Raw genomic sequence first — 19617 nt, 5'->3', positions numbered from 1 at the left:
CGGGTCTTACCATTTTTTCAAGAATATGCTTGATCTCCCTATTGGAGACCTCAACTTGGCCACTTGTCTGGGGGTGATAAGGTGTGGCAACTTTATGATTATTCCTATTTTTTCATTAGCATGTCGAAGTGCTTATTTGTGAAGTGTGTACCCCCATCGCTAATTATGGCTCTTGGGCATCCAAATCGACTAAAGATGTTATGTTGAATGAACTTGATCACGATTTTGTGATCGTTGGTTGGGTTGCCATAGCCTCTACCCATTTTGATACGTAGTCCATGCTACCAAAATATACTCGAATCCAAATGAGGAGGGAAAGGGTCTCATGAAATCAATTCCCCAAACATCAAAAATTTCTACTACAAGTATAGGGGAAGGGGCATCATATCTTTTCTGAAATATTTCTGTTTGCTGGCATCGCAAAATTACGACTGAATTCATGTGCATTTTGAATAGTGTCGGCCAATAAAATCACTCTGCAACACCTTTGCTGCAGTTTTTCTTCCATTAAAATGTCCCCCACATGCCGGAGAATGGCAAAAAGTGAGAATGCTTTGGAATTCACTCTCGGGACACAACGGCGAATAACTTGTCAGGACAGTATTTGAATAGTTCAGGTTCTTCACAGAAATAATGTTTAATTTACGAGAAAAATCGATCATTTTCTTGTTTTGTCCAGTGAGAAGGTACTTGTCCTGTTGACAAGTAATTGACAATATGGGCAAATCATGGAGGACGGCTAGAGATTGCGAAAAGTTGTTCGTCAGAAAATTTCTCTTTGACCTCATCTATGCCTATCGTGTGTTCAACTAAGATCCTGGAGATGTGATCAGCTACCACATTCTCGAACCCTTCTTATCTCGGATTTCAGATCAAATTCTTGTAAAAGAAGTATCCATCTGATCAAATGCGGTTTAGTATCTTTCTTTGGAGAGATGTTTCAGAGCCGCATGATAGAGTAAACTAAACCTTAGATCCTAACAGATATGAGCAAATTTTTCAAGGGTGAACATTACTGCTAGTAGCTCTTTTTCTGTTGTAGTGTAGTTTAATTGGGCATCGGAAAGAGTCTTGCTAGCATAATAGATCACATATGGCTCCTTATTGATTTTTTGGCCTAAGACGTGCACCTATTGCAAAGTCAGAGGCATCACACATAATTCAAATGGAATGGACCAGTCAGGGGGTTTTATTATAGGTGCTGTTGTCAGGGCTGTTCGTAATGTGTTGAACGCTTTCAAACAGTCTTCGTCAAAGACAAATGGTGTATCCTTGGCCAACAGATTGCACAAGGGTCTTGAAATCTTGCTAAAGTTTTGATGAAGCGTCTATAAAATCCGGCGTGACCTAAGAAGGATCGTATTTGTCGGACCGAAGTAGAGGGTGGTAGTTTTGAAATGATCTCAACTTTGGCTTTATCTACCTCGATCCCTCTTTCAGAAATAATATGTCCTAATACAATTCTTTTCCGCACCATGAAATGGCTCTTTTCCCAACTTAGGACAAGATTTGTCTCCATACACCGTTTAAGAACTTTGAAAAGATTATGGAGACAATCCTCAAAGGTGGTTCCAAACACAGAAAAATCATCCATAAAAATTTCAAGACATTTGTCCACCATATCCGAAAAAATGGCCAGTATGCACCGTTGAAATGTAGCAGGTACATTGCAGAGCCCGAATGGCATACGCCGAAAAGCGAAGGTGCCATAGGGGTAGGTGAAGCAGTCTTTTCTTGATCATCTGGAAATACAGGTACTTGATTGTATCCTGAATAACCATCAAGAAAACAGAAGAAACTTTGTCCTGCTAACCGTTCTAAAATTTGGTCGATGAAGGGCAATGGAAAATGGTCCTTCCTAGCAACGGCATTTAGTTTTCTATAATCTATGCATACTCGCCATCCAGATGATATGCGAATGGGAAGCAGTTCACCTTCTTCGTTCTCAACCACAGTAATACCTGATTTCTTAGGTACTACTTGAGTGGAACTGACCCATTTACTATCGGATATGGGGTAGATGATTCGAGCATGTAACCACTTTACCACCTCTTTCTTTACTACTTCACGCATGTTTGGGTTCAATCTCCTCTGCATATCTCGATAGGGTTTGGCATTTGCCTCAAAATGAATATGGTGCATGCAAATGGAGGGGTCAATTCCTTTTAAATCGGCAATGGACCAACCGATAGCCTCTTTGTGTTCCTTCAGAATACCAACCAATTGTGCTTCCTGATTAGGGGTCAAGTCTAATGCAATGATTGCCGGAAGGGTGTCATTGAGTCCTAGAAATACATACTTGAGCGTAGCAGGAAGGGGTTTCAATTCTAACGTTAGTGATTCTAAAGATGGGACTATTGGTGTACTGGCTAATGTGGGCAATGGCTCATACTTGATTATCCATGGAGGAATGGTTTTATCGTGTGGTGTATCCAACAAGATGTTAACTTCTTTATATATTCCTCAAAGTCATACACCCCAAAGTGAGCCAAGCAAGTATCTAAGGGGTCTGGTGCTAGAATTGTGGGTGTTGCATCTTCTATAATGTCTTCTAGTGTATCTACTTCGAAGCAACTATCCATTGATGGATCTTGGGAAGCACCAAACACATTCAGTCTTAGTTTCTTATTCCCAAACGATACGTCCATGACTCCTATCCTACAATTAATGTATGCATTTGCCGTAGCTAGGAAGGGTCGTCCTAAGATAATGAAAATTTGTCTGGGATTGCCACTTAGTTCCATGTCGAGAACCAGAAAATCAACTGGAAAGTAAAATTCATCTACTTTGATCAAGACATCCTCAAGCATTCCACGTGGTTCCTTAATTGATCTGTCGGTTAATTGCAGTGTGACTGATGTGGGTTTCAGTTCTCCAAATCCAAAAAGTTCATACACCGAACTAGGTAAAAGATTCACACTTGCCCCTAAATCCAGAAGAGCTTTTTCAATGTGATAATCTCCTATAACACAGAAAATGATGGGGGCTCCTGGGTCCTTAAGCTTTGGAGGAGTGGCATGCTGGAGACAGAACTAGCCTGTTCAGTGAAGCGTACTTTCTTTGGGATTTGTGATCTAGATTTACGTTTTTGGGTGCACAAATCCTTCAAAAGTTTGGCATAAGCAGGGACCTGTTTGATTGCGTCTAGAAGGGGAAGATTAATTTGGACTTGCTTAAACAATTCCAACATCTCATCGAGTTTTTCTCCTTTCTTATCTGCAGGAATAGGGGCTTTCAGGGCATCCGAAAATGGGGCTTTAGGCAAGTAAGATGATTCCGATGCAGTTGGTTCCTTCTCTATTTTCAGGTCCTCTTTGTTCTTGGGTGATTTGGCTTCGGTTAGAGGTTTAGGGTCGGTCTCATTGGTTTTACTAGTGTGTTCAATGATCTTCCCACTTCTCAGAGTTATGATTGATTTGGCATGTTCAGAAAAAACTTCTGGGGTATTAGAGCTCTCAATCACAAATTGCCCTCTTGGGTTGCTCTCGGGTTGGCTGGGTAATTTTCCTCCTTCCCTCCTACTGAATGCAGTCGCTAGTTGACCTATTTGGGTCTCTAGCTTAGCAATGGATTGTGTGTGGGAGTTAAGAGTCTGAGTGTTGACTTCTAATCGTTCTAGTGCTTTCAGAACTTTTTCCTCAAAAGCTGAACTGTGACCAGTAGTAGACGGTTGAGGAACATTTTGAAATTGATGGTATGGTCCATGCCTATATGTTGGGTCCTGATATTGAGGTCGAAGTGTGGCAGGACCAACCACTGGTTGTGGTCTCCAGGAGAAATTTGGATGGTTTCTCCAGTCGGGGTTATAAGTGTTCGAATATGGATCGTTTTCTGGTCTGCGAGCTTGTTGGACTTGAGCTTGTTGAACCTGCTCGTGCACAAACTCAGAAAATTGAGGTGCGGCTGGGCATTCACTAACAAAATGGTTCGGACTTGCACACAATGCACAAACTTCTTGGATTGGGTTAGGTGGAATCGGAGATTGTCCAGTATTTAGAAGACGATCTAATTTTTGGGACAGTTCATCTACCTTATGATGAATATCTATGGCATTTCCTACTTCATATATTCCACCTCTCTTTGGGTTTAACATGTGTTTATCTCTAATAGAGGCAGACATATGATGTAATGAATTTTCACTTAAAATTTCAAACAGTTGCCATGCCTCATCCTCACTTTTCAGCATGAATGTCCCACCGCATGATGCATCGACCATTTATCGATGTCTTTCAGATAGCCCATCATAAAAATATTGGATTAACTGCCACTTGGGTACAACATGGTGGGGATATTTTCTAATAAGGTCCTTTAATCTCTCCCATGTTTCATGAAACATTTCTCCATCTAATTGGGAAAAACTAGTTATGGCTTTCCTTATTTGATTAGTTTTTCCTATAGAAAAATATTTCTTGAGAAACTCTCCTTGCAGCTGGTCCCAGGTTGATATAGTCATGGAATCCAAAGTATGTAGCCAGTATTTGGCTTTGTCTTTAAATGAGAAAGGGAATAATTTTAACCTAAGAGCATCATCGGAGAAGTTGTGAATTTTGACAGTTGAGCATATCTCAAGAAATTCTTTAAGATGTTTATAAGGGTCCTCATTACTAAGTCCATAAAATGAAGGTAACATTTGGATTATACTGGACTTAATTTCATATTGAGTGGCCTCTACAGGGGGCACTTGAATACAAGGAGAGTAGGTATATGTGGAAGGAGTAAAGTACTCCTTCAATTGCCTGGGTGGATCATTCTCCTGATTTCGGTCCATATTTTTACGTCTGTTGGCTCTAAAGGTTCTTTCTATTTTTGGATCAAAAGGTTGGATTTCTGGTCGTAACGATCTACGGCCAAGCATACACCTTATAATTATACTTTAGAGCAAACACAGAAAATTTTAGTTTTTATAATATATATATATATATATATATATTTATAATAAAGTGAGAAAAGAATGAAGAAAATCTAAAGAGAAGAACCTAAGAATCTTGAATCTATGAAAAGGGAGAAATTAGTTAATGTTTAGATGTTAATTGCAATCAACTTAAACAAGTATAGACTCTCTATCCTAAGGTTAACTTAGATCTAGACAGCTCCTAACTTCCAAGACCGCCTTTGAGCACTCCAAGCTCAAGACTGAGTAACTGACTCGGCCAGGTAAGCGTAAGATGTGGGAGGTTCCCTGCTCGTTGCTTTCCTTAGACACCAACTGAGTTGGCCAGGTCAGTCAACGGAACCAATTGAAAACCACTTTCTTTAACCACTTGCCTTAGACACCGAGCAATTAACCAATCTGCATTCGGTTCAACTCTAGAGCTTTCTTATCCTATTGAGCTCGAAATCCTTAGGGGTCAACGTCTAATTAATTTTAGATTAAAGTCTAGGTTATGCAAATGCAAGGTAGTGATTTATGGGCCAAGGAAGGGTGATCAAATCCCCACCTTATCTTAGTTAATAGGTTGCGCCCTTAAAGTTAATTATGGAGATGAGATGCAAAGAAACAAGGTGTCCAATCAAGTTAGAAATTTTTATATTTGGGGTTACGCTATTTTAGTTAAGTGTTATGAAATGTCAATGGCTTTTTTTTTTTTCAACCGTGCCAAGGTCCCCGGCAACGGCGTCAAAATTTGGTGCGTAGTCGTTGATAGTACTAAAAATAACTCTACTCACTACATAGGTAGGATGAGTCGAAATCGTATCTTCAGGGATTTTGGGCTAAGTTGAGATTACAAAATAAAAGAAAGAAGCGTTGTTTTTGATTTAGAAAATAAATTATCTTAAAATTGATGTAATTAGAAAATAAAGAGCTCGAGAGTTTTGAATTAATTTTGCACTAGTAGAGTTGTATCTCTTTTTTTAATTAAATAGATATGATTAATCTTAGGAAAAATATCTGTCTTTCCTCGGCACACTCCGTACCCGTAGATCACGGTATGTCTCCGAAAATTACTTGGTAAACAACTGTTCTTTCCTCGGTACGCCCCGTACCCGTAGATCACGGCGCATCTCCGAAAAGTAAAAGTTCCTAATATTAATCTAACAGGAAAGTATAAATAAAAGCATATGAAAGAAAGCAAATAGAGAACTCATGACGATTTAAATAAAAAGCATAATCTTTATTGCATATAAAGAAATACAAGAAAGTTTAGAACAATAAACCATTTCTGTGTCGTTACAAAATTTCTTCTCCACTTCCGAGACTACTAGCCTAGCTGCTCATGAAGTAGTCCCTTTCTATTCCTCTATGCAAGGCTCTAGAAGAATTTCTGGGCTCCTTTTCTAATGGGAGTACAAAAGCCTTTTTATAGGTGTTAGGAGGGAGGAGTTTTACAAGGTTTTTCGATGTGGGACTAAAGAAAATACTAAGGATTAAAAGATGGATGGATGAGATGGAAAGATCACAAGCAGATAAAGAAAATACAAATTCTTTCTTTTGAAGTATTTTCAAATATCATATTTTTTTCTTTTTAATAAGCATTTGTTCGTCACTGTATCCGTCAGCATCAAATTTCCCGCGAACCTGCCTGTCTTCTTTATAATTACGTCTATATCCTTTTGGGTTCCTTACATAGTATCTTCATTTTCTATAATACCGTATGCATCCTTTTTTTATTTTAATTTTATTTTAAATCCAATTTTCTTCAAACTTGAGTCTTTTTGATCTATGAATCGGACTCTTTGTATCGACGATCACTTTTCCTGTAAAACATAAAAAGAAGCATCAAATTCTTAATAAATAAAATAAATTAACTATAATTTTTTGCTTTAAATGACTTAAATTAAGTGTTTATTAAGGGATCTTGGTGTTTAAGAGATGCGATCTCATGCATGCTAAATTAAATAGTTTTAATGTTCTTTACTTTCTGCTGCATTTTAGTTTTGTATCATGCATGCTACTGGATTTCCTTCGGGTTGAAGGTGTAAGAGGTGGGAATCACTTATTTCAGCCTTATGATTTTTTTTATCCCTGTAATCTCATTATAGGGGAGGGTAAAACTGGTATATTATTAATCATTTGGGTATTTCTTATTAATTTCTTCGTTAACATGTATGATAATCGAAACACACAAGTGCTTGTGCTAGCGTGTGCACATCGACATGTGATCTTGACTTGAGATCCTTCTCTTGACATTACTGCAATTGTATAATATAATAATTAAACATAAGAATCTTTCATCATCTCCTATGCCTGGTCATTTTATTACATCTCTTAATGGGTGTTTGGTAATCTGAATTTTGGATTTAACAACTGCAAGTTTGCAAGTATATTTATGATCGACCTCTCTTTCCAAAGATCACCAAAAAAAGTAGATGCAATGTTCCTGATGGATTTTTAATTCTCATTACTTTTAGACATGGCTGAGCTTCATGTTAATTTATGTAATCCGCAAGCATGGATAAACCCTTTAACTATTTAAAGCGTATACAATACAAAAAGTTTAAACATCGTGGTCTTGATGAAAAGCATTGATATGAGCATCATAGTGTATGATTTCAGTGAAGAGGAAGATGAATGAGCAGGGAAACCATGTAAATGTTGGAAATAGTTTAACATTCAATTCGAACATTTCATCTTCTACATGCTATCAGCATATTATGTGATAATTTAGGTTCTAATGTTTGGGATTGCCATGCAGCAAGGGCCAGAATTCAGGCCCCCGATGTCTGAGGTTGTTCAAGATCTAACTCGCATGGTAAAGGTTGCGGAGGCGGCTGCAGATTGAGACTTAAAAGGTCGTTAGCCGTAAGCTGATGCGATTGCTGAAGGTGAATTACTTAGGTCCCTGCCAAAAACATGCTCGCCAAATGTAATTATTTGTGGGCATGTGGCTTCCCTATTAACATGGTAACCAATGATGGTCCGGTCAAAGCGACCTTAGCATCGCTGCATTCATACTCTCCTTCGTGATGCGTGTGGTTCTTGTATGCTTGCTGAAGTGATGTTCCATTTTTTAATTTGTATCCAACCATAACTTAATTCATTATACTTTTTTTGTGTAATTTATTCATCTCCGCTGTCATTCTAAAGAGTTGAGGGATAAAGGGTAATCATCTTCTTCATGGTATATGGTTATGGAATCGGGAAGGTGCTTTGTATCTTGGAAGGGGCGTGTCTGAATCTGCTATTTTTTTTCCATGATTTTTGGGCACCCGGTTCTCATGCAGGGTCAGCGAATGTGGTGGTCGTCCTTGGCACTACTTTAACTTCAAGATTTGCTGGTCTCTTGGAAATTGCCATCCGTTCCATCCTTAATAAAATATTGGCTGACTGGCTGTAGGATTGGTGCGATGCATTCCTCATCTATTTATTATATGCATTCCTTTTTTTTTTTTTCCTCTTTTTGGTTACCCTGTCGAACAGTAGAAAGTGTGGCCATAATAATGGAGTATGACTATCTAAAAGCAACATGCGCCATTTGCATGTGCCCGGTGCTGGGTTGGATGATTTGGACGGATTGGATTTATACATGCAACCTAATTTGTGATACTAATTATTTTTGACCGATTGCAGTGATGATTAACTTGGATGGAGCTTGCAACAGAGATTCCAGAGGTCCCAGGCTCCCACTACTTGTGATGGTGATTATTTTTTCCTGATACTAGTTGAATTAGTTTTCGCCAAACTCTTATGGCAATCAAGTCACTGCTGGTGGAAATTACCCCACTGCACGGTTACTTCGATCAAGCATTTCTCCGCAATACATCAAGCTTGGCGGCACGTCCGTGAGGCTGGTAGAGGTGCCATGGCAGGACTGGCCACATTTGTTGGATTGTCAGGAGTGAGAATGGGTGCGAGCCTGGGAGTGGTAGGTCGGCCTGCGGTCTCCTGGGCCATAAACGCCTGTTGCCGTGGGGGGGTTGGGGTGGGGGGGGGGTTGGGGGGCGCGGGCGTCCACACATGGGGCCCATCTCAGCTTAACGCTTTGGGTGACGGTACATTTTCTTAGGTTTAAATAATTATAGGAAATATTTAGTTGAAGGGAGTGGGGGTTTAGAATTGGAATGAAAATTGATGATTTTTATTTCAATTATTTGATTGGAAGGAGTTTCATTTTGATTTCAGGATGGAATGAGAATTATTCCATCTACACTGAACGAACTCAATCCGTATTTTTGGATTCAAATTTTTATTTCAATTTCGATTCCAATTTCGATCATGAATCAAGTGCTTAGGAGAATTTGACCATTTCGATTTTAATCTCAAGTCATTCCGATTGCAAACCAAGCCACACCATAACGTGCATGTGAGTATTCTTTTCTATCCTTCCAAATTATCATGCCTGGGTCAAAATTGAAAGTGAAATCACCATTTAAGCACTCAAGAACGGATCAGCTAGAGGTAAAGATTTAGAATTTAAACAAGAGAAATCAATGAATAAAAAAAAGTATTATCAAATTATTTGCATATTTATTCAATATAGTCAAGTACAATATCGATGATAATAATAAATGATCATAAAGTTATCGTTGTCGTCCATTCAAGTTTTGAAAGCTGAAAATATTTTTTGTATATTATATTTATCATTTTTTGATCTTGAACATACCTTTTCTTTCACTCTTCTAAATTGTGCATGCAATTCTTATTGTAAATGAATAAAAAAAAAAATCTTGCATTTAGACAAAAAAAATCACTTAATAACAATCCTTGTACAAAACAATAGAAGATAAAAAAATCTTGGTTTTCAGCAAAATAAAAATAAAATTAAAAATATGTCATAAATATATTAAGAAGGTTTTATATAAAAAAATATAATAGAAAACAAATAAAAAAATTTAGAAATATTTCAAATAATAAATAAAATAATAAAATATTTTTTTGTGGCGAGTCTAAGTTAAAGAATCTTTCCCATTATTACTGTCCCAACACATTTTTTTTGAAATAAATGAATGAAAAATAAATTGTTTCGCAATTAAATAAAGAAGATATCATAATAGAAAATATGATAATAAATAAATAAATAAAATACAAATGTCAGGTATAGATAGATAGGCAATGAAATGTTTAATCTTGAGCGGACAAATATGAAAAATATGAAACTTTTGCCAACACCAAAGGAAAATTCTAATTAGTTATTAATATATTCTTCATAAGTGATATATATTTTAGTTCAAAATTTTGAAACATTTTTTCTAAGTGGAGCATCACACTTGCATTTGGGTGCTAGTTGTTGACAAAAATGTCTTGAATTCGACCCACAAAGAGCCCACAGGTGAAATCATAGCAAGGAGAAATCCAAGAAAGAACCTACGCGAAGAAATGGCCTGCAGGAGGAGTCTACAGCAGGCCATAGTCCGCAGCACGCGGCCCAGCTGAGTGCACGGCCTAGTGTGCGAGCGCATGTGTACCTCACGTGCAAGCGTGGCCCAGACCGCACAGCGCACGGTGGTCCACCACCGCATCAGCCCTCCCATGCATCCACGCAGGCACGTGGACCGCTTAGCAGCTCACCGAGTGAAAAAGTGGCTCACAAGGAGTTTTACAATGTGACGCATGGTGGTTGGCTCGGGTTCACCGTAGACGTGGTCTACGGGCGGTACATAAGTGCAGAAATAGGCAGTGACGCATGATCTGACGGCCAGTAATGATTATGATCTTGATGTGCTTCATCTCACATTTGATCGGATGGTCGAGGTTAGTTTGACTTGTAATTGGAATTTGATCTTCATTTTGGACTCTGTTCAAGGCCTTTAAAAGGCCCTATGGACAGCAAACAGGGATCGTGGTAGCTGTGGCATGGCAGAACACCAGAAGACCTGTAGCAAAGCAGAGACCCTGGAGAGGCACCGGCAAAGAGCAAAAGTAGGATTTTCGGGCAGACTGCCAGGCAACAAGAGACAACGGTCATAGTTACAGAGGGGTCTCCTAAAGAGAGAGCTTTGTGAGGAAGTGCTTCTTGTTGAGAGAGAGGGATTGATATACGAGAGTTGAGAGTGCGATCTTCTCTTATAAATTTTCTCTTTTCTCATAGTGAAGCTTGCATGCCCTGTGGAGGCGAGCATTTGTCTGATCCACATAATTGATTGTGTCCTATTTTTATTTATTTTTTCTGTCATAACAATTAGTACCGGATCCCCAATAAGTGGTATCAAAGCAAGATGGTACCAGAGTGCAGGTTATGGTAGTAGAGATTAAGATTGAAGAAGATGGAGAAATTAGGCTTAATTAAGGTGGAGATCAAATGATATAATGAGAAGAGTAATTTCTTCTTATGGCAAGCAAGAGTGAAGGATATGCTTATCCAACAGAAGTTGATCGATACTATCTTGTGCGAGGAGAAGTCGGCTACTATGGAGATGACGAATTGGAGACAGCTTCAGATGTAGGCAGTGAGTATGATCCGCTTATACTTGGCGGATGATGTAGTGATCCATGTGCTTGGCGAGACTTCTCCGATGGTGATGTGGTCGAAGTTTGAGGAGATGTACATGACGAAGTCACTTACCAATGCTTTCTTCCTCTGGAAGTAGTTCTACCAGTTGCTGTTGATCGAGGGACAGAACGTGTAGGAGCATCTCAGCAATTTTTAGAAGATCCTCATCGATCTCCTCAGCGTTGGCAAAAAAATTAAGGAGAAAACTAGGGTATTAGTCTTGCTTTCATCGCTTCTCCCTTCTTTTAAGTCTTTGATGACTGCTCTTTTAGTGAGAAAGAGCACCATCAAGATGGAAAAGATTACTTCTGCACCACTTCAGAATGAGATTTTTAGACGGAAGAACCGAACTTCGAGTTCAGATGGCAACTCAACTTTGGTAATGACTGGAGGTGGTGGTGGCAGAGGAGGAAGCGGTAGAGGATCGCAAGATGGGCGATTTAAATCTAGGATGAGGGATTCGAGCAAAATTAGATGCTACAGATATGATGAGTTGGGGCATCGTATCAGAGATCGCCTACAACTCATAGATCAGATGAAGGCTACTAAAGCAGTGATCAATGGTAGCAACACTGATGAGACTGATGATGTATATATTGTCTCAGATGAGGTATTTATTTCTTCCCCATAATGATTATTAGATTCTGTATGTTCGCATCATGTGTGTTGCAAAGAGAAGCTATTCGACACCTTAGAAAGCAGTGAGGGCACTGTTTATCTGCCAGATAGATCGAGCTGTGAGATCAAGGATAGTAGAATGATCAGCTTATAGATATATGATGGAATAGTGAAGAAGTTGGATGAGATTCGATATATACCTAGCTTCAGAAGAAATCTAATTTCACTGAGCAGACTGGATTCAAGCGGCTACAGATGGAGAACTGATGATGGAATCCTAAAAATTTTGCACAGCAGTAGGATTGTGATGAGGGAAAGAAAGTATAGAGGACATTACCTTTTGGCAGGAAGCTCAGCATGAGGTGGAGCTTCAAAAGTTAGTGAGAGCCTAGTGTGAGGTGGAGCTCCAGGTGCAGGTGGAATGGACACGAGATATGAGACTCAGGAGGACGACAAACGACGTCGTAGGATGAACTTTCTATTACCGTAGGAAGCTACCCCGAGCAGGTCTCAGACAAGTGGAGCAAAGCACATGATGGAGATGGGATCGAACGGCCTGGCCCGACTCCCATGTTTGTCTATCCATGACTAGCAGATGTATACCCCAGGGCATTGGGGAGAGGCAAAATCATCCAAAAAGCTCTCAAGATTAGGTGAAGGCCGAATGTCGAATCGAGATAGATAATTGTTGAGAAAAATACCCCGAATTCGACTCACAAGGAGCCCACCTATGAAACCACAGTAAGGAGAAGTCCAGGAAAGAAGCCCATGTGAAGAAACGGCTCGCAGGAGGAGTCTACAGCAGGCTATGGCCTGCAGCACGCATGCATGGCCCAGATCACATGGCTTATGATGGTCCACCGCCGTGTTAGCCCTCCCACGTGGTACATGCAGGCGCATGGACTGCTTAGCATCTCAGCACATGAAAATGTGGCTCACATGGAGTTTTGTGATGTGGCGCATGGTGGTTGGCCTGGGTTCACCGTAGATGCAGTCTACGGGCAGTGCACAGGTGTAGAAACATGCGACAACGCATTATCCGATGGACAATAATGATTGTGGTCTTGATATGCTTCATCTCACATTTGATAGGATGGCCAAAGATTAGTTTGACTTGTAATCAGAGTCCGATCTTCGTTTTGAACTCGAATTGGACTCGGTTGGGGGCCTTTAAAAGGCCTTGTGGGCAGCAAATAGAGATTGTGGTAGCTGTGACACAGCAGAACACTAGAAGACTTGTAACAAAGTAGAGATCCTGGAGAGGCATCGGTAGAGAGCAGAAGTAGGAGCTTCGGGTAGACTGCCAAGCAACAAGGGATAGCGGTCATAGTTATAGGGGGTCATCTAAAGAGAGAGCTTTGTGAGGGAGTACTTCTTGTTGAGAGAGAAAGATTGGTATACGAGGATTGAGGGTGTGATCTCCTCTTATAAATTTTTTCTTTTCTTATAGTGAAGCTTGCATGCCCTATGGATTCTCAGGAGTAAGAATGGATGGGAGCCTGTGAGTAATAGATCAGACAGTAGTCTTCTAGGCCATAAATGCATGTGGCAGTCGGCATCCACACATAGGGGCCCATCTCAGCTCAAGGTTTTGGATTACGGGGCATTTTCAAGAATTTAGGTATAAATAATTATAGTGTGCATGTGAGTATTCTTTTCTATCCTTCCAAATTGTCGTGCCTGGGTCAAAATTAAAAGTGAAATCGCAACTTAAGCACCCAAGGGCGATTTAGCTAGAGGTAAAGATTTGGAATTTAAAAATTTTGTTCAAATATTTGGATAACTGAAAACTGGAGAAAATAATGAATAAAAAAAAGTATTATCAAATTGTTTACATATTTATTCAATATAGTCAAGTACAATAGAGGTGATAATAATAAATGATCATAAAAAAATATCATTGTTATCAATCCAAGTTTTGAAAGCTGAAAAGATTTCTTGCAGATTATATTTGCCATTTTTTATCTTGAACATACCCTTTCTTTCACTTTTCTAAATTATGCATGCAATTCTTGTTGTAAACGAATAAAAAAAAATAAAATCCTGCATTTAGGTAAAAAAATCACTTAATTACAATCCTTGTAAAAAATAATAAAAGATAAAAAAAATCTTGATTTTCAGCAAAATAAAAATAAAATTAAAAATATGTCATAAACATATTAGGAAGGTTTTACATAAAAAAAAATAATAGTAACAAATAAAAAAATTAGAGAACTAGAAATAAATCCCTAGCTCTATTTTCAACTCAAAAGCGGCTCTTCAGATAAATTTTATGTAAAAATAGCTACCTATTCCAAATATAAATTAAAAGCAACTATCTATTTTTGACTGAAATTATCCTTATATCCTTATATCCTTTAAAATACTGCAGTATTACATTATTATAGTGCAATATTCTTTTATAATAAAATAGTATTATATTATAATAGTATAATATTCTTTTACAATAATGCAGTGTTGCTTTATTATATTATATTAGTACAGTATTCTTTTATAATAAAGTAATATTATATTATATTAATATAGTTTTTTTTATAATAATATAATATTACTTTATTGTATTATATTAGTACAGTATTCCTTTACAATAAGGTAGTATTACATTATGATAATATAGTATTACTTTACAATAATTCAGTGTTGCTTTATTATAATATAATATAACTTTATAATAGTACGGTATTATGTAATAATAGTATAATATTATTTTATAATAGTGCAGTTTTGTTTTATAGTAGTACAGTATTTCTTTATAATTACAAGGATAATTGAATCATTTCATCTTATTTGGATAGCTACTTTTAAATTATGTTTCAAATAGAGAGGATTTTTTACTTAAAATTTAAATGGATAGCTACTTTTAAGTTTCAACTCAATTGGATATTTCTCATTGGTTTATTCTAAAAAGATTTAAAAATATTTTAAATTAATAAATAAAATAATAAATATTTTTTTGTGGTGAGTCCATATTAAAGAATCTTTCTCATTGTTACTGTCCCAACATATTTTCTTGAAATAAATGAATGAAAAATAAATTATTTCATAATTAAATAAAGAAGATATCCTAATAGAAAATATGATAGTAAATAAATAAAAAAATTAAAAATGCGAGATATATATAGATAGTCAATGAAATGTTTAATCTTGAGTAGATAAATATGAAAAATATAAAAATTTTGCCAACACCAAAGGAAAGTTCTAATTAGTTATTAATATATTCTTCATAAGTGATATATATTTTAGTTCAAAATTTTGAAACATTTTTTGTAAATGGAGCATCATACATGCACTTGGGTGCTAGTAATATATAAAAATTTCTTAAATTGATCAAAAATAAATTATGGATAAATAGTAAAATTTATTCAAAATCGAATAGTCTTGGACTTACGCATTTATGGAGAACAATTCTCCAAATTATTTATCAAGAAAAATAAAAAATAATTTCATTTTTTCATAATTTGGACAGTATTATATCTATGATGTGGGGAGTTATTTCTGGAGAGAGACCTGATCGCCTGCAATATTTCAAATCAAGCTAGTTTTCTTATATCAAATTTGAACCAGTCCCAACGCTCGGTGTGGCAGGACTGGTTTTAAAAATTAGTCCGGGAACCTATCTGTAAATTTCATGCTCGAAGGGAAGCTATCTGTAAAAAGACTGGCATCAAATAAAGTTTGAAGTAGTTCCGGCCACCGGACCCACCTTCAAAAATTTAATGTTAGATCTTTATATTGTAACCCCCAACTAAAAGGGCGGTGCAAGTAAACCTTGGCACGTGTTTGTCGTTGAGAAGAATTGCAGGAGAGTTTCTTAGAATCGACAGTATCACGGATAACCACAAAAAAATGGTCCGGAGCAGGACAAAGAGTTCTTTACCCAAATAATATTAATTTTTTTTTTTACAAAACTAATACACAATTCAATTTATTTACAGAAATAATGTAAAATCATAAAACATCATTTTAAATGATATTTTTTTGATAAAAAATATCATTTCAAATGGTATTTCTTCGCTCCACATCATCTCCTCCTCCATGGAATCGATAGAGCAATTTGAAAGCACCATTTCAAATAGTATTTTCAAAAGCATCATTTCAAATGACATTTTCAAAGATGGTTACACCCCACCTCCATTTAAAAAAAAATCAATTTTTTTACCTATTTACGGTTAAATTAAAAAAAATTATCAAAATAATACCAAACTCAAACTATTTACGAAAATATTGCTAAAAAAAAGACCTCTTTTGAAAGGACGATTTTTTTTGCCAACTCACCAACTGAATCGCCAGCTGGAGGCAGGTGGATGAAAGAAATGAGTCGTCCTTTGATAAGACAGGACTCTTCTCTTTTCTTTGCCACCTCACCAACCTAACTGTCAGTTGGGAGCTAGGTGGACGAGAGAAATGAGTCAAAGCGGCTTTATAAGTCGTCCTTTCATAGGATGACTCTCCTCTTTTCTATATACTCTTCATTAACTTTAAAATATAAATATAAATAAGTAAATATTTTTATTTAGAATTAATAAAAATATCAAAAAAATTAAAATCTAAGTCATGGATTTTAGTTCAAATTCTCTTCTTTTCTATATGCTCATTTATTTTACTCTTCATTAACTATAAAATATAAATATAAATAAGCAAATACCCCTATTTAGAATCAATAAAATATCAGAAAAATTAAGATCCAAGTCATGGATTTTAGTTCAAATTTTTTTCACATCCGAAACATTTAAAACTTTCGAACGAATAGATTAAAGGACCTCAAAATTTATTAAAAATTATTTTATAACTCACTAACATAATTACCACCAATTTTAGTTTCAAAAAAATACATATTTTATATAGCCCTCCATATAAGTACTAGTTTTCTGATTTAGAAAATTTTAAGGATCCGTAACGGTACAAATTGTGCCCAACTGACTTCAACAAATTTTGGCAAGTTTAATTCAAAGTAGTTATAATTCAACTAAAGTAGTTTGAATTAAACTTAGCTTGTTGAAGCTAGTTAGGCATAATTTATGACTATCTGTCGTTATGGATCCTGAAAATTTTTTAAATCAGAAAACTAGCACCTATATGGAGGGTTATATAAAATATATATTTTTTTTAAATTAATATTAATGATAATTGATCTTTGGATGTTAGTGAGTCACAAAATAATTTTTAATAAATTTTGAGATCCTTTAACCTATTCGTTCTGAAGAAGGAAAGTTTTCAAAGTTTCGAGTTTGGAAAAAAATTGAACTAAAATCCAAGTTTTGCCTTCTTATTCTTAAAGATTTTAATTTTTTTGATATTTTTATTGATTCCAAATAAGAGGTATTTGCTTATTTTATATTTATATTTTAAAATTAATGAAGAATAAAATAAATGAGGACATAAATGTAGACACAGAAAGGGATACAGAAGGCACCTACATCAGGGACACAGAGATGAAGGCACCTACATCAAGGACACACAGACCTTGATGTAGGCGTCTACATCTATTCTATTGGTTTCGATGTAGGTGCCTACATCCATTCTATTGGTTTCGAGTTTAGGCATCTTTGTTCCACCATTTTTATATTCATTGGACCCAAGCACCGAACTAGTTCAGAATATTGACTTCATCTTCTTTCCCTTTCCCTTTCCCTTTCATTCCTCTCAAAATCTCTAGCTCTCATCTCCATAACCATCATACCATCTCCACTCACATCTTAAATCTCAAACAAAAAATTTTCTTTCCGTCTTCGGTCGAAAGATGGCTCCAAAGATGCATCTTCTCCAATGCCAAAGAGCAACCAGAAGTGAAAGCAAAAAGAAGAAGAGGAGCAAGCGAAGCACCAACTTCATCACCTCCTTCGAGATCACCTACCAGAAGTGAAAGTAGAAGAAGAAGAGGAGCAAGCGAAGCACCAGCTTCATCACCTCCTTTGAGATTACCTCCTCCAAAAACTTCAGTAAGTATGATCTCCTCTAAAAACTCCAGTAAATGATAAAAATATTCTCTCAACTCGTATTGTTGATATAAATTTCTTGGATTCAGAGGGATTCAAGATTGTAAACTTGATTAGAGCTATGGGGTAAAAATTCATCTACACAGCTGAAGTCCCAATATTTATGAAGTTAGTCAGAGAATTTTATGAGAATATTTCATTTGAAGAAGATACCGTATCATCTTCAGTGAAAGGAAAGAAAATTTATTTTGATGATGAAATTTGTTTAGCTATCTATGTCTTTCTATAAGATGCCTTGCACTGCCATACATCATATACATAAACCTGGCAGGCTGATATGAATATGGATATCTTTGCTCTAGATATGGATATCATATCTTCTTAACGCCAAAGAGTAAGTAGAAGTGAAGAAAGCAGAAGGGGAGAAGAAAATAGAAGGGGAAGAGGAAGAGAAGCAAGCGAAGCACCATCACCTCCTCTTTCAAGATCACCTCCTCTGAGAACTCCTTCAAGATCACCTCTTCCGAGAACTCCAGTAAGTGATAAAAATGTTCTCTCTAACCGTATTGTTGATATAAACTTTTTAGATTCGAAGGGATTTGAGATTACAAACTTAATTAGAGCCATGTCTTTAAACATTATGGAGGAAGAATTCAGGATGAACAATCCACAAAATTAAGTTTGCAATCTCAAATCTGAATCTAAAAAGTTCAACAATATGGCTGGAAAGAATATTTTTATCACTTACTGGAGTTCTCGTAGGAGGTGATCTCGCAGGAGGTGATCTTGAAGGAGGTGAGGAGTTCTCGGAGGAGGAGATCTTGAAGGAGGAGATGATGGTGCTTCGCTTGCTTCTCTTCCTCTTCCCTTTCTGCTTTCTTCTTCCTTCTACATTCTTCTTCACTTCTGCTTGCTCTTTGGCATTGGAGAAGATGCATCTTCGGAGCCATTGGTCAAGAAGGAGATGGAAGGAGGTTGCTCTGAGAAGGAGATGGAAGGAGGTTTTTAGCAGAAGGAGATTTTTTGAGTGGAGATGATTGTGAAGATGAGAGCTAGGATTCTAAGAGGAACGAAAGGAAAAGCAGATGAAGGAGTGGATCCAAACTAATTCGATTTGAAAATATATAAAAGTCGTGGAACAGGCCGCCTTAAAATAGAATCGGAACAACCCAATGTAGGCGCCTACATCTTCAGATGTAGGCGCCTAAATCCCAGATGCAAGGCGCCTACATCCCAAATGCAAGGTGCCTATATCCTGGCTCTCCTGTTGGGTCACAGGTGGCTTACTCCTGTTGGGTCACGGGTGGGTCACGAGAATTTTAGGTCAGATCACGGGAACTGTAAGTCAGGTCACAATATCCGGGTGCCAAGCAAGTAATGGGTAGATCACGGGAACTTTAGGTCAGGTCACAGTATCCGAGTGCTAGGTGCCTGTAACATGCAAGCGTAAGTGCACATCAGAAGCATAAATGTACATCAGAATAGTGCTGGTTGGACATTAGTGACATCCTTAGCGACCTCCGGTCCAATTTAGGGTTTAGGGTTTAGAGGTCGAATTAGGTCACAAGCATTCATTCACATTAGTGCACATCCATGATAATGGCCTGGAGATCATCTCCTCGCTAATATAGTAGGGCGGCTCTATTTGATCACAAGGTTTAGAGGTCGAATTAGGTCACTGGCATCCATTCCCA

At 37.1% G+C, this 19617-nt stretch overlaps 1 protein-coding gene and 1 non-coding gene across 13 annotated transcripts in view; both read left to right on the top strand.

The window, feature by feature from the left end:
* The window catches only part of LOC105032602 (protein STRUBBELIG-RECEPTOR FAMILY 3), a 76834-nt gene extending 68771 nt beyond the window's left edge, over positions 1 to 8063 (top strand). For all 12 annotated transcript variants that reach the window (XM_010907103.4, XM_010907088.4, XM_010907137.4 and 9 more), the window contains one exon: positions 7635 to 8063. In XM_010907103.4, the coding sequence (XP_010905405.1) occupies positions 7635 to 7721 (87 nt within the window). In that variant the 3' untranslated portion in view covers positions 7722 to 8063. The remainder of the gene's footprint in view (positions 1 to 7634) is intronic.
* On the top strand, positions 4276 to 4381 carry LOC140855995 (small nucleolar RNA R71). The gene has a single exon (XR_012139434.1). It is a non-coding gene; the product is annotated as a small nucleolar RNA R71 (small nucleolar RNA).
* Positions 8064 to 19617: the final 11554 nt, after the last annotated feature.

This window comes from Elaeis guineensis, chromosome 2 (assembly GCF_000442705.2).
Source record: "Elaeis guineensis isolate ETL-2024a chromosome 2, EG11, whole genome shotgun sequence".
Classification (NCBI taxonomy): domain Eukaryota; kingdom Viridiplantae; phylum Streptophyta; class Magnoliopsida; order Arecales; family Arecaceae; genus Elaeis; species Elaeis guineensis.
The sequence above is the reverse complement of the archived record's forward strand: the minus strand, read 5'-3'. Positions and strand labels throughout refer to the sequence as shown.